General features: G+C 39.5%; 1 protein-coding gene across 1 annotated transcript; it reads right to left on the reverse strand.

Annotated features, from left to right (window-relative positions):
- Positions 1 to 13664: 13664 nt before the first annotated feature.
- Positions 13665 to 14369, reverse strand: LOC134474951 (zinc finger protein 791-like; the record flags this gene model as incomplete). Its single annotated transcript, XM_063244026.1, has 1 exon — positions 13665 to 14369. A coding segment is annotated over one exon (705 nt), but the record flags the coding sequence as incomplete, so codon positions are not given.
- Between the last annotated feature and the right edge of the window lie 769 nt (positions 14370 to 15138).

A 15138-nucleotide genomic window follows, 5' to 3' on the forward strand; every position in this document is an offset into this window, starting at 1 on the left:
TACCAAATGTTATTAGCCATATGTTAACTTCCTTATCAGTTCTGAGATACCCACAACAATTAAAGACTGATAATGGTCCAGGCTATGCTAGTTCTGCCTTTTCTCGTTTCTGTCAAAATCTTAATATTGATCATATAAAAGACATACCTTATAACCCTCAAGGTCAAGGCATAGTTAAAAGGGCACATCTCTCCCTAAAACTCACTGTAGATAAAATAAAAAAGGGGGAAATGGTACTCCACAAGGGAGACACCTAAAAATATTCTATCTCATGCCTTATTCATACTTATTTTTTTTTAATTTGGGTGCTTCTGGACAATCAGCAGTCATGCATTTTTGGCATACTGAAACACGCAAGCAATTTGCTTCTGTACTATGGTGAGACCCCCTGACTAATTCATAGCATAGCCCTGACCCCATTCTCATATGGAGATGTGGTTCAGTGTGTGTTTACTCTCAATAAGATAGAGAGGATAGATGGCTACCTGAGTGCCTCATAAAAGAAGTAGACAGTTCTTCAAAGACCCTATGCAATGCCCAGGAATAATGTCATTTCCTGAGGCACAATCCCCTGTGTTCTCTTACAGGTGACACAACTTCCTGGAGACCTATGCTCCCTACTCAGCCTTCTCCTTGAGCCGTACCACACCAATGGTGGATTTAGACCCCAGCCAAACAGACTACAACTGCTGACAGCCATGCACAGATTCCCCCCTGTGACTGCAGAGGAGGCTCTTCTCGATCTGGAGGAACATAAACCAGCCAAATAGACTGCATCTGGTGTTATGCAAGACAAGCTCCAAGAAATAGAAGAACAACTTCAACAACGACAATAACAAATGGCTGGCAACCCCTTCTCCTCAATGTGTGTGTGGGGGGGGGATCTTTTCCCTTGCCTAGCGCCCCTTTTGGGTCCCCTAACTGCCCTATTGCTTTTCCTTTGTGTGAGTACTTGTATTTTTCAGAGGATTATGACGCTCATTAATAACCGGATAGACGCTTTTATGACAAAGCCCATTCAAGTACACTATCATCAGCTGGAGATGGCAGATCAACAAATCTACTGGTAAGGAATTCCCATGAGTGGCCCATATGACAATGCAGCCTAACTGCCCTGGGCAATGGACAGGCAGTCAGAGACGTGCAACTAGGACATGCATGTTAATTCCATTGGCCACCTAAGACAGGCACAGGACCAACTGCTGTCCTGCAAGCCCATGACAGGTAAGGCCCGGTTGAGTTCATGTAATGAGGTCCTTGACCTAAGACAGATGTTGTCCAGCAGGGCCTGCCATACTTATGATTAAATAATATAAAAAGGGTGGAGATGTAGGGAGCTACACGATAGTCCCATTGTTGCCTCCCTGCCTCTCTCTCTCCTATGGGCACTGCGTCTGCCTAAATTAACCATAATCCTCTCCTGCTTATGTCACATACCCTGACATGACAATGACCTTGTTGTATTCACCCCCATAGCCTCTTCCTGTCCCATCTCCCGCCCTTGGCCTATAAAAGATGAAATCACTTCCAGACTAGAACGAGACTTGATTGGAACCTCTCAACTGGTCTCCATCTCTCTTACCTCTTGTCCAGCCCCCCATCCCCGTCCTCTCTCCAGGCGAGGCCCACAGATTGATCCGCAGGCCAAATCACATGGGTTCTCCCTACCACACATTAATGCTATGCCTGGTTTTACCACACTGTGAACCACAGGACAAGTGAGTCCTTATGGCTTCAGGAATCAAGGTAGGCTCAGATATTCTGGTAGGTAGCTCCACTGTGTGACAGTGGGGTCAATAGATAACACTGTCCTTGGCCTTCAACCTGGGGACTGACTCATCTGAGCCCATTGTCTGACCAGTCTGCTTGAAGGCTGCACATCTGTTGCTTGGGGAGCTGTGTTCCAGGTCAAGTTCAGAACATTTTAAAACTTTAATGCTTCATTCATGCAGAGGAAGGGATGGAAGTGAGGCAGATGTTCATCACAGGGCTTAGGAAGTGATCTTCAAGGTGCAGGCATGAAACTCTGTCTCTTTTCGAAAGCCATAAGCCAACAGAGATTTGGGCGTTAGGATGTTATGTGTGCCTTGGAACAGGGGATAGAGGCCTTAGTTTTTTGGGGTATTAAGGTTCCCTGTGTCTGTGGTATGAGATTTTCTCAAAGATAGGGTGGTGAATGGATATTTTCGTGGGTAAAAGGAAAAGAAACCACCCAGAGCCAACATTAGAAACAGCAGTAAGCAAGCATTTTTATTATCCAGCCTGTATATATCATCTGTCATTAGGCATTACATTCTTGCACACTGTCACAAGCCTTAACACATCCATGGCTGCCTATGCTAAGTCATGCTTATAGACTTGTGTCCATGCTGTGCATATGCTATTCAGTTGGGTCAGGTCCATACAGGTCCTCAAACCCTTTGGGGTTGAAACAATGTGAAGTGGTTTCCCACATTCCACCACCTCAAAGATCAGGGAAAATATGCTTATTGTAAGTGACCCATATGGTGGACTCTTGCACACAAAGACCACAACCAAAATAAATGTAAAGCATAATACCACTAATCCCACTGCAGTGCAGCTTGTGGCCACCCAGAATGAAGTGGATCCCAAGGATTCTCTCCACTGCATGTGCAGGTCTTGCTGCAAGGCATGGAGGTCAGAGAACTCCACATCCATTTCTTTAGAATTTTTTTTATTTAAAGAAAGAAAATAAAATTAAAAGAAACAATAAAAAGTAGCATACAGATCTCAAAAAATTAACATCATAAAATCGCTAGTTGATACATTATATATTGTCATCTTAAAAATAATTGTTAAAGTTACAAAACCAAAGCATAAAAAGTGGCTAAACACTCAAAGATTTACAGAGCAATCCCTTCTTATCAATGATTAACAGAAATTTAGTAATATGGTCCTCTATCTTACACACTATACCTACTGTTATATCCTTTAGAGCACTTTCCTTTCTCCTTTACAATATTTATTATACTTTTCGGGTCATATTACTTTGTCATTTTTTAGTGTTTTACACCATAGACACAATGTGAAATTTACTACTGTGAGTGGTGTTTATTTCACTGATGAGGATATTCTCAAGTTGCCTCCATTTACATATAAAGAACTCAAGACCATCCTTTTCTATATCTGAGTAGTATTCCATTCTGTAAAAATACATTTTTCATCCACTCTGCAGCTGATGACCATTTTGGTTGTTTTCAAGATTTAGCTATCACCTATTGTGCTGCTATGAACGTGGGTGCACCTATATCACTGTGACATGACATTTTCAGTTTTTCTGTGAAATACCCAGGAAAGCAATAACTGGATTGAATGGAACTTCCAATCCTGGTTTTTTGAGGAATCACAATACTAATTTCCACAGTGGTTGCAACAGTCTGCACTCCCACAAAATCATCAAGAAGATTATACACCATGACCAAGTGGGATTTACCCCAGGAACACAGGGATAATTCTTGATGTTCCTTTTCCCCCACAGCCTCACCAACATTTGTTATCAGTTGATTTCTTGATGGCAGCCATTCGTTCTGGAGTGAGAGGAAATCTCAATGCTGTCTTAATGTGCATTTCTCAAATGATCATTAATGGTGAACATTTTTTTCATATGTTTATTTGCCATTTGTATATCTTTGTCTGAGAATTGTGTGTTTATTTTTGATGCCCATTTGGGGAGACAGTCTTCAAATCTGGGGGGCTTGATGTTTTTCAGTTCTTTATATGTTCTGGATATAAGTCCTTTTTCTGAGTGGCTGTTTGCTAAAATTCTTTCCCATTTTGTGAGTTTTCTTTTCACTTTGTTGTTGATTTCTTTTGAAGTGCAAAAATGTATTAATAATATTAGATCCCAGTTGTTGATTTTTTGAAGTATTTCCTATGTGGTTGGCATTTTATTCACAAATTCTCTGCCAACCCCAGTGTTCCTAAGATTTCTACCTACCTTGTTTTCCAGTTGATTTAGTGTTTCTTTTTTAATATTTAGATCCTTGAACCATTTGGACTTTAGTTTAGTGTATGGTGATAAACTTGAGAGTAGTTTCAGTGTTTGGCATGTGGAAAGCCAATTTTTCCAACACCATTTGTTATGGAGGCTATCTTTCTTCTAGGGAACATATGTAGCTCATTTGTCAAATGTAAGGTGGCTGAGTGTCTCTGTGGTAGTGTTTGCATCTTCTAATTTATTCCATTTATCCTCAGGTCTCTTTGCCAGTACTATGGGGATTTTTATTACTGTGGTTCTGTAGTATAGTTTTAAGTCAGGAATTGAGATGCCTCCTGTCTTGCTTTTGTTAACCAAATCACCTTTGCTATTCTAGGATTCTTCTGTTTCATGATGAATTGTAGGAATATTTTCTATAGATGTGCAAGGCATGTTAATGGTATTTGGATTGGGATTGAATTGAATCTGTGTAACAGTTTTGGGAGTATGGCTATTTTAACAGTGTTGGTTGTTCCTAACCACAATCAAGGAATATCCTTCCATTTTCTAATATCCTCCTGCATCTCTTTTTTTAGAGTAGTATGATTTTCAGCACATAACTCTTTTATATTCTTGGCTAGGTTGATTACTAAGTATTTCATTACTTTAGGTGCTATTATGAAAGGTGATATTTCCATAATTTCTCTCTCAAGGCGTTTGTGTACAGGAATGTTATTGATTTTTTGAGTGTTCATTTTGTATCCAGCTATGCTGCTGAATTTGTTTATTACTTTTAGTAGTCTTTCAATGGAGTTTTTGGTGTCCTCTATGTAGATTAACATGTCGTCTGCAAGTAATGATAATTTAACTTCTTTTCTTATTTTTATTCCATTTATTTCACCCTCATCTCATTGCTCTAAATAATATTTGCAGAACTATATTGAATAGGAGTTGGGCTAGTGGACATCTTTGTCTTCTTCCTGATTTTAGTGTGAAGGCTTTCAATTTTTGTTCATTTAGTATAATGTTGGCTGTATGTTTCTCATCAATGGTCTTTATGAGATTAAGGTAGATACCATCTATTCCAAGTTTCCGTAGGCTTTTCATCATGCACAGGTTTTGGACTTTATCAACAGCTTTTTCTGCCTCTTTTGAGATGATCCTGTGATTTTTATTTTTGGCTCTGTTGATGTGAAGTATTTCATTTATTGATTTGCATATTTTGAACCATTCTTGTATTCCCACTTGGTCATGGTGTAAAATCTTCTTGATGATTTGCTGCATTCTATTTGCCAATATTTTATTGAGAATCTCTGCATGAGTGTTCAATATTGAGACTGGGCTATAGTTATCCTTATTGGTTGGTTCTTTTTCTGGTTTGGGTATCAGAGTGATACTTGTGTCCAAAATGAGGTTAGGGTGGACAGCTTCTCTTTCATTTTCATTGAAGAGTTTAAGGAGTATTGGAATTAGGTCTTCTCTAAACTTTGTATGTAATTCAGCCATGAATCCATCATAACCTGGGCTTTTTTTTTTGTTGGTAAGTTTTCAAATTTTTTTCAACTTCAGTAGCTGATGCTGGGTTATTCAAAATTGTTTTATCTTTTTCATTGAGCTTTGGTAGTTCATGTTGGTAGAAATCTCTCCAATTCCTCTGTAATTTCCACCCTATGTGAATAGATATTTTCAGAGTAGGTGTTCATGATCTTTTGAATTTCCATGGAATCTGTAGTAATTTCCCTCTTTTCAGTCATTATTGGGTGGATTTCAGTTTTTTCTTTCTTTTTCTTGATAAGGCTGGCCAGGGGGTTGTCAATTTTGTTTATTCTCTCAAAAAACCACCACCTCATTCCTTAATTCTTTGTAATTCTTTTTAGTTTCAATTGCATTAATTTCTGCTCTAATCATTACAATTTCCTCTCTTCTATCAGTGTTGGTTTTGACTTGCTCCTTTTCTAGAAACTTGAGATGTAGCATTCGGTTATTTTTTTGTGTCCATTCCATTTTCTTCATGTGACTAATTATTGCTATATATTTCCCTCTGAGGACTGCTTTCATTGCGTTCCATAGGTTGCAGTATGTTGTATCTGTGTTTTCATTGTATTCTAAGTATTGTTTTGTTTGCCCTTTAATTTCATCTGTAACCCAGTGGTTATTCAGAGAGTTGTTATTTAATTTCCATGTATATGAAGGCTTTGCACTTTTTTGCCATTGATTTTCAATATTATTGAAATATCATCTGATATTCTGCATGGGATAATTTTGTTCCTTTTGCATTTAGTTAAGCATGCTGTATAGGTTAATATATGATCTATTTTGGAGAAGGTCCCATATGCATCTAAGAAGAATATATATTCTAATATAAATTATGATGTGGTTGGGTGCAACACTTTGTAAACATCCATTAAGTCCATTTGCTCACAGGTATTATTCAGTGCTGTTATTTTTTTGCTGACTTTTTGTCTCGTTGATCTATCTCTAACAGTGGTTGTTAAGGTCTCCTATTGCAATTATATATTTGTGTTTGGTTTTTCATGTCCATTAGCATTTGTCTTATAGAGTTGGGTGCTCCTGTATTTGGTGCATATACATTTTTAATTCTTCTTCTTGCAGTTTCTCACTTGGATGTATGTAGTGGCCTTCTTTATCTCCTTTAAACATTTTAGGTTTAAAGTTCAAATTTTCTGCAACAGAATAGCTACCCTGCATTTTTCTGTGTTCCTGTTTTATGGAAAACTGTCTTCCATCCTTTGTCTTTTAATCTATTAAGTTTTTTTTTTTGAGTAAGAGGTGTTTCTCATATACAGCATATTGTGGGGTCCTGTTTCTTGATCCATCCTGTCAACCTATTTCTTTTTATAGGTGAGTTGTTCACTTTTAGCTTTATGAATATCGCTGATATGTACTCATTTGACTTTTCCATGTTGTATTCCTGTTGTTGATTTCCTGCTTTTCTCCCTTGTTCAATTTCTAGCCCACCCTGGCCATTTCGTTCTGTTGTTCTGGAGATTGTGGTCATTTTTATCTCTATCTAGCATGTCTTTCAGTAATCCCTCTAGGGTTGGTTTGTTGGACATGAAGTTCTTCAGTTCTTCTGTGTCATCAAAATACCTTCTTTCTCCATTAAATTTGAAAGACACTTTTTTCTGGGTACATCAGTCTAGGTTGAAAGTTGTTTTCTGTTAGGGCTTGAAATTGTTCACTCCAAGCTTGGCTTTACCTGAAGGTTTGTGCTGAAAAGTTTGCCTTAATAGTAATCGTAGTCTTTCCTGGACGGGTGAGTTGTGTTTTTCTCTAACAGTTTAGTATTCTGTTTTTATGCTGTATGTCTAGGATCTTAATTATTATATGTTTGAGCATAGACTTATATTTGTTGTTTGGCCCTTTGTGTGTCTCACTTATTTGTATATCAGAATTTTCCTCATGTCTGGAAACTTTTCTGTTATTATTTATGCTAATAGCTTAGTTATGTCATTTGCATTGACTCCTGCATCTTCACTGATGTCTATTATTCTTACATTTCTTCTCTAGGCATCATGTTGAAGCTGCTGGATTGTCATTTCATGGCGCTTTGTTATTTTTATATGTTCTACACATTCGTGATCACTCCCTTCAATACTGCCCTCAAATTACGAAATTTTACCCTCACCTCCATTTAAAAGGTTTTTCCAGCTTTCAATATATTTTTTTGTTTCTTGGATATCTCTTAGCATATGTTTCATAGTTTCTGCTTGTTTTCTACATTGTTCATTCATAGTTTCAATTTACCATGCTCCTGTATTTTTTGTTTTATTTATTTCTGCTCTAGCTATGTTGAGCCACTTGTTTACTCCAGTTGTTATTTCTGTTATTTCTTTACATGGTACATTATTTCTAATTTGACATCCTCTATAGCATCATGGACTTGTTTCTTTACTTTATTTGCTATTTTTTGAGGTTTCTGATTTATGACTTCTAAAGTCCTCTATTTCAATGTCGGTTGGACTAGATGGACTAGATATTTGAGATTGCATTTTGCCTTTAATTTTGTCATTTTCCCATAAGTATAACACCCATGGTGGGACTGATTCACTCACATTTTGCTTTAACTCTTTCGGCTGCTCCCATATTCCAAAGCTGTCTAGATTGTACACATGTATTATGGGTAGAGAGGAGCAGTCCCCTGAGTCCCTCTTCTTCGGCTAGGGGCTCCTCCACCTACATCTTCTGTCAAGTAGAAGGCCTGTCATGCAATACCAGGGAACTCTCACAGGGACTGTCCTAGTCATGGGGCTTTAACTTCAGGAGAAGTCAGTACTCCCTGGGTCATGCAGTGTGACTTCCCCAGGAACCAGCTGTGATTCACAGTCCTCCGTAGGATTCACAAGTCTATCACTTCTAAGGCCTTCAACATGCCCTTGGCAGTCACATGAACCCTTTCCGGTTCCCACATGCCTCCTATCATTGTCACTTATCAGGTAAGCAAATATTCCTCCTCCAAGAGAAACTCTGTTTATGTTTTGAGGAACACAAAAGCAGACTTTCTTTTTTTTGTTCAAAACACACTGGTATTGGTGAGGAAGTGCACAAAGGAAATTTCTTCTGTCTTGCTTGTGGTACATTCACTTCAGATATCATTTTGGCAGTTAATTTCAGATTAACTCATCTGACTATCTTAGGATTCTCTGCATACAATCCTTTCTATGTCATGAAGAGAATTTTATAAGATATTCACTTCAACTTTGTTTCCAACAACTGAAAACTGCAATGTGGATATCCAATAACATTTGAATGAATAAACAAACCACAGCAAACCATGAAGTGAGAACATACGAAACAAAATCCATAGAAAAGCACTGTACAGTAATCTCACTGTACATAATCTTTAATGATTATGATTGTGAAAGAAGGCAGAGAGGTCAAATTCTGTCCAGTCATTACATACATTTTCAAAATATGACAAGACACGTGTGCTCGAAGACTCATCAGTTCATATAAGACATAAACTCTGTTCTCTCAGAGTTGCTGTGTATCAGGAATCCAGGAGGCTTTGCTGGGTCTGTGACCATCATATCTCTGTGAAGACAGGCTCAGGGGTGATGGAACTAGGGCAGAATTTGCTCTCAGGCTCTGTCCCTTGCTTACAGGCAGGACCCAAGGCAAAAGCCTGATGCCTTTTGGACTGTTTTCCCTTTTCTCACTCAAAGCTCATCAGCCTCTCCTTCTGCAAGTTTCAGAGATAGCAGTGGCCTCCCCACAGCCAGAGATCCAGAAAGGGAAAAAACAAATACTAAAATGTAAGAGAGAACATAAGAGGGAAAGAACCGAAGATGGGTCACAGTTATTTTAATGCAATCTTAGTACTCGCATCACATGATGTCTGCCACATTCAGTTATTTAAAAGTGAGTCAGGAGTTGGGGAGAGAGCTCAGCATATAATACTTGCTTACCATGAATGAGTCCCTGGGCTCAACTTCAGCACTGCTAATGCAAAATAACGCTAATAATAATAATAATAATAATAATAATAATAATAATAATAATTCACTAAGTGAGGCCCATAATGTAGGGAATGGACTACTCAGCTTTTTTATCTTCTAGTCCAAAGCATGGGCATCTTCAGAGCATTTATTTTCGAAGGTGTTATGGTTTGTATCTGGGTGTCCCCACCAAAGCCTTATGAAGTCACAGAGGCAGCTAAACCTAGCATCTGTGATTGGTTCAATGTTTAGTGCTGTGATTGGTGATGAAAGTGCTTCACCTTCCCGGGGTTTGAATTATCGGAGTAAAAGAGGTCTCACCAGTCCATGTGAGAGAAGTGAGAAAGTCTTGTAATTTAAAAGGAAATCACAACCTGTGGCCAACAGGTGCAGAAAACATTCGGCCTCCCAAAGTTGATTCACCCAGGCACAAATCACTGAGATGTGTTGTGTCCCCATCCAAAGGCACATTTTTAAGGCAGGAGCTGAACAGCACTGGAGAGCACATGGGGGAGCAGAGTCCTGTCCTGTAGCTCCCATCACAGCTATATACAGAGCCATCCTTAGACCTCAAAGGACTAAGAAGAGAGGTTTCTATAACACAGAATGCTACACAAATTTTCAAGGTTTCTTTCCAAGAGTGTGATTCACAGTACTGCTTGAAGCAGGAAGGAACTGGGACCCTCCCTTGCCTTTACGTAGACCATGCACAAGAGAGCTGTTTGGAGGATGCCGTGCCTGATTGTTGGAGGGAACTCTGGCCAGGGCCATAGAGCTGCAGGTCTAGGGGTGAAAAACTCATAGCACAGCAAGGTTTTTCATGGGCTAACCAGTGCGCTGGGAGTCTACACTGCAAACCAGTTCTTCGGAACACCAGGGACAACAATGAGCAAGGGCATTTGGATGCCAGAGTGGTCAGTCAGGTGAGAGGCAGCCCTGACTGACACCCTGAGCAGAGTATCCCTCTGGAGCTGAACCCCCAGCAGGTCCACCTCACTTCCTTTACAGGTCTGTCAACAAGGACATCACACAGGAGCACAGCAACACAATTGAAGTTTGCTCAAACTAAATCATTTAGCTTCCTTTTGAAGAAATTTTTGAAAATGCACAAGTCCGAGAAAAACAAGGCTGAGAACAGCATTCTGCATGTGTGTAAATAAACTGACCCTTTACAAATCATGGAAATAATGCCTGTGGGTGAGTCTGCAATGGCAGAGATGTGAAACCTCATGCATGCAGGTTTCACAATTGCAAAAGAATGACTCCAAATAAATGCTACATGGACATGACTTCCCTTTGGCACTGCACTACAGCAATCTAGATTTACTGAGCCACCTCAGTAAACCCAAGGCAAAACCCAACAGACAATTCCATCACCCAAATGTGAGGGTTCAGCAACTCTGCTCCCTGTTTGATGCTACTGCTGGTTGAAAATTTCAAGGTGTTTCTATCTGCACAAGCCATCTCTGCCCCTGTCAGCTCATGATTGCCTGGGTGTGGATCAGACTATGTCTTTACATAAAATCCCATCATGATTTCAGGATGAGTAGCATTCTCTTGTTTACTGGAAATTATTTTTGACATTTGGGTGTAAGAAACCATAGACCATGTGCTTAGCAAGTTGAGGGGAAATGAGATTGTTTGAAGTAAATGTAGGAAACTCATTTGTCAGTGGCAGATTCAGTTGGTACCGAAGCCCATATGTTATGGGTAAACAGGCATGAGCCAGGGTTTGCTGTACAAAATGCTGGAAGGCACAGCAGTGTCCCCAAGTTCAGTTTCTGCTTTGATTCCCTCATTCTACCAAGCTGGAGAGTGGATTCTCAGAATTCAAGCACATAGGGTTTGAACTACAGTAGAAATCTGTTAAAACTTCTGTTAACTGGGGAGTGAAAAGACAAGGAAATGTTTTTTGACTAAATGCAGTTCTAAATATCTGCTTAAATAAACAAAGAAGCCAGAAAAATATAACAACAAAAAGAAATGTAATGACAATATTGTGTTTTGTTCCAATGCCACTGCCTCAGTCTCAAAGACAGGAGCAAAATTTGCAGAGTAGAAGGGTCACTGAAGACAGTGGTCTTCATGGTCTTCATCTCCAGAGGTGCAGAGTGGGTGCCCTGCCCACTAAGCCAGATGAATTCAGGATAGCACCTTAATCCTGGTGGAGGCTGAGACCAGGACCCAGGACGTGAGGCCCCCAGGGCTGGGGAATAAGAGGTTTTGCTGCATCCTGGCTGCTCTGCCTTCCCTTGCCTGCAGGGCTGCAGCATGGATGAGGTGGAGAAAAGGGTGTAAGGGAAGCAGTGCTAGGCTCCTGTGCAAACTGCACATTCCCTGTGCTGCCTGAAAGCAGCAAGATTCAGGATTTCCTTGCTGGAAAAATAGACACTGAAGAAAATCTCTTGCTGTCCTCTGGCAGTAGCTGGCACAGGTCAGCTCGGTGGCTTTCATGGTAGGAAGGGCAGGGACACCCTCCACCACAGGATCCTCATGGCTTTATGTGTTGGAATTTTTTGAAGTTAGTCATGAGCAATGTGTTGGCTTGCTGAATAACAAGCCTCCTTATTTTATGTTTACAGTGATATTTGAAGTGTCTCTATTGTGCATAACTTTCAGTATATATAATGAAATAAAATAATCCATTTTCACATACCTATTTAAAAATTAGCCACAATTAAATATTAACTGATTTGAATAAAAGAAATATTGAATAGAACACTCTAAATAATGCAATGGAATGGAAAAATGGAAAAAAAAAAAACCAAAAAGGCTTCCCCCCCCAGGATTAGTGGTCTGCCCTCCAGGAGCTCCTCTCATCTGTCCTCACCTACTATTTAGGCCTGGGTCTCTTCATTGCTGGGTGAAGAGAGGGCCAGGTTTTGAGCTCTTCTATCATCTCAGGTCGGATCCAGGACATGGCCTAGGATAAGGCCTTCTTTCAGCATTTTCTGTGACTATAATTGTATAATTCACTCAGCAGCTCTGCTGTGGTACATTCATGGTTTCTAACTATGCACACTCATAACTGAATAAAAAGAGATCACGGGTGTCTCTCAGTCTCAGTTTTTATAATGAGGCCATAGAAGTGGAATTTCTAGGTTAAATGTATATAAATTGAATTTCCTGATGATAAAATTCACACTAAACCTCACCATAGAGTTGGAGCCTGGAAGGGGAAGCATGGGGCTGCTCAGATCTCTGTGGAGATCTAAAATTGGGGGAAGATAGACCATGCAGATGTGGAGGACACCACGGCATCTATTAGTGTACCATGGGCAAGAAAGGCTCAGGTCCAGGACTCCTGATCCATCAGTCAGCTTCTCAGCAAACAGCATACACAACATGCTGGATAAGAGAGGGCTATTGTGGCCCTGCTGCCAGAGCTCTGCCCTGCAGTCCTGAAGCCCCATGTCTCATACAGGGGAACTCTGTACAAGAAGATCAGCATGTTTCAGAGATTACCTTGACTGAATGTCTTCCACCCAGGTGAGATCTCAACTGCCACATGTGGATTCCCCACAGCTGTGGAGCAGGACAGGTGTTTACAGGCAGCAGGTCAGGAAGTGGAGACACTGCAGGCAGGCAAGGGTACAAAGCCTGAAATAAGTGGCCTGGCCCTAGCCTGCCCCAGTGTCCTTCAGGAGTAACTGCACCCTGCAACAATGTGCTTTAAAAGACTAAATAACTTAACAGATTACTCACAAAAATATATACTGTAGGGGTAGTTTGAAGATAAAAAAGTAAATTGCTATGTCCCTAAGTAAAATGTGATGTGACCCTTAATTGGTACGTGATCTCCTATGGTGTCCCTGACCCACACTCTCAGAAGAAAACACAGCATTTGACATAGCATTAACAAACGCAGGTAATGAGTCAACAATCACAACTGCCTTATTTCACTTACAATCTGGCTGCTGAAAGTGTCTCCACTTGCTTACGTAGCCAGTGGTTCTACCGAGTGTGAATTCTTTCATGTGTTTTGCAATAACTGTGTGTGGTAAAAGCTTTGCCACATTGTTATATACATAGGGTTTCTCACCAGTGTGGAGTCATTGATGTATTTTACAAAATCCATGTGTGGTGAAAGCTTTCCCACATTCTTCACATAAACAGGGTTTCTCAACAGTGTAAATTTTATAATGTATTGGACAATGAGCATTTCTGCTGAAACCGTTCCCACATTCCTTACATATATAAGTTCTTCCCAGTGTGAAGTTTTTCATGCATTATGCAATATGTACTTGTGCTCAAAAAATTAATGATGCTTACATACACTGGTTTTTTCTTGAGTGTGAACTTTCATGTTGCTTACAATTTCCCTGTTGTTTAAAAGCTTTCTCACATTGCTTACATACATATGGTTTCTCGCCAGTGTGAATTCTTTCATGTTGCTTACAATGTCCATGTCGGGTAAAAGCTTTCCCACATTGCTTACATACATAGGGTTTCTCTCCAGTGTGAATTCTTTCATGTTTCTTAAAATATCCCTGTGTGTTAAATGCTTTCCCACATTGCCTACATACATAGGGTTTCTCTCCAGTGTGAATTCTTTCATGTATTTTACAATTTGCCCGTGTGTTAAAAGCTTTCCCACATTGCTTACATACATAGGGTTTCTCTCCAGTGTGAATTCTTTCATGTTTCTTAAAATCTCCCTGTGTGTTAAAAGCTTTCCCACATTGCTTACATACATAGGGTTTCTCTCCAGTGTGAAGCCTTTCATGTTTTTTACAATCTGCCCGTTTGTTAAAAGCTTTCCCACACTGCTTACATACATATGGTTTCTCTCCAGTGTGAATTCTTTCATGTATTTTACAATTTGCCCGTCTGTTAAAAGCTTTCCCACATTGCTTACATACATATGGTTTCTCTCCAGTGTGAATTCTTTCATGTTGCTTACAATTTCCATGTTGGGTAAAAGCTTTCCCACATTGCTTACATACATATGGTTTCTCTCCAGTGTGAATTCTTTCATGTTGCTCACAATGTCCAGATTTGTTGAAACCTTTTCCACATTGCTGACATACATAGGATTTCTCTCCACTGCAATATTTTTCATGGATCTGAACATTGTGGTGTGTTTCTGCTTCTTTCACATTCACATTACCTTCTGCAGTACAAAGGAATACTTCTTTACACTGATTCCAAGATGTATGTCCATAGGATTTCCCTAGCTTTACATTTCTGTTTTTAAAAAATCACATATAGGATTGATAACCATATTACTAAGTTTTCATGGGAGAGTTGACCAAAACTGTTTGCAGTCTCACTGTTTGAATCCCCACTTCATATGTTTCACTTTTGTATTTCATTAACTATTTCTATTAGCAGCATAGGTAATCACTGTCTTTAGATTTCTTACTGTTTATTTTCACTTTGAAAGGGGTATTATTTCTACTTATTTTGTTTTTTTTTCTCTTTCCTTACATTAAATAAAAAAAAACAAAAATCCACAGTGAAATGGGTCTCAGTTTAATGACTGCATTAATGTCAAGTTCTGCTTTTAATGTCTGCAAAGAATTTCTGAACATGAAGTAACAGAATGGCCTTGTAAGACATGTTGAAAACAACCATTCCCAAAAGAATGCTACAGATTTGGAAATCTTAAAATTTGGTACCTTTTCAAATGCAGAATCTTTAGCTTCATTTTGGGCAAGGATACATATGTGTATCACATACAGTTCATTCTGATATATTTCCACATCACAATCTCCCTTCTGTCCTTAACCTGTAGTTCCT

This window comes from Cavia porcellus, unplaced genomic scaffold (assembly GCF_034190915.1).
Source record: "Cavia porcellus strain 051 isolate PalLab524CR breed Dunkin Hartley unplaced genomic scaffold, mCavPor4.1 scaffold_46, whole genome shotgun sequence".
Classification (NCBI taxonomy): domain Eukaryota; kingdom Metazoa; phylum Chordata; class Mammalia; order Rodentia; family Caviidae; genus Cavia; species Cavia porcellus.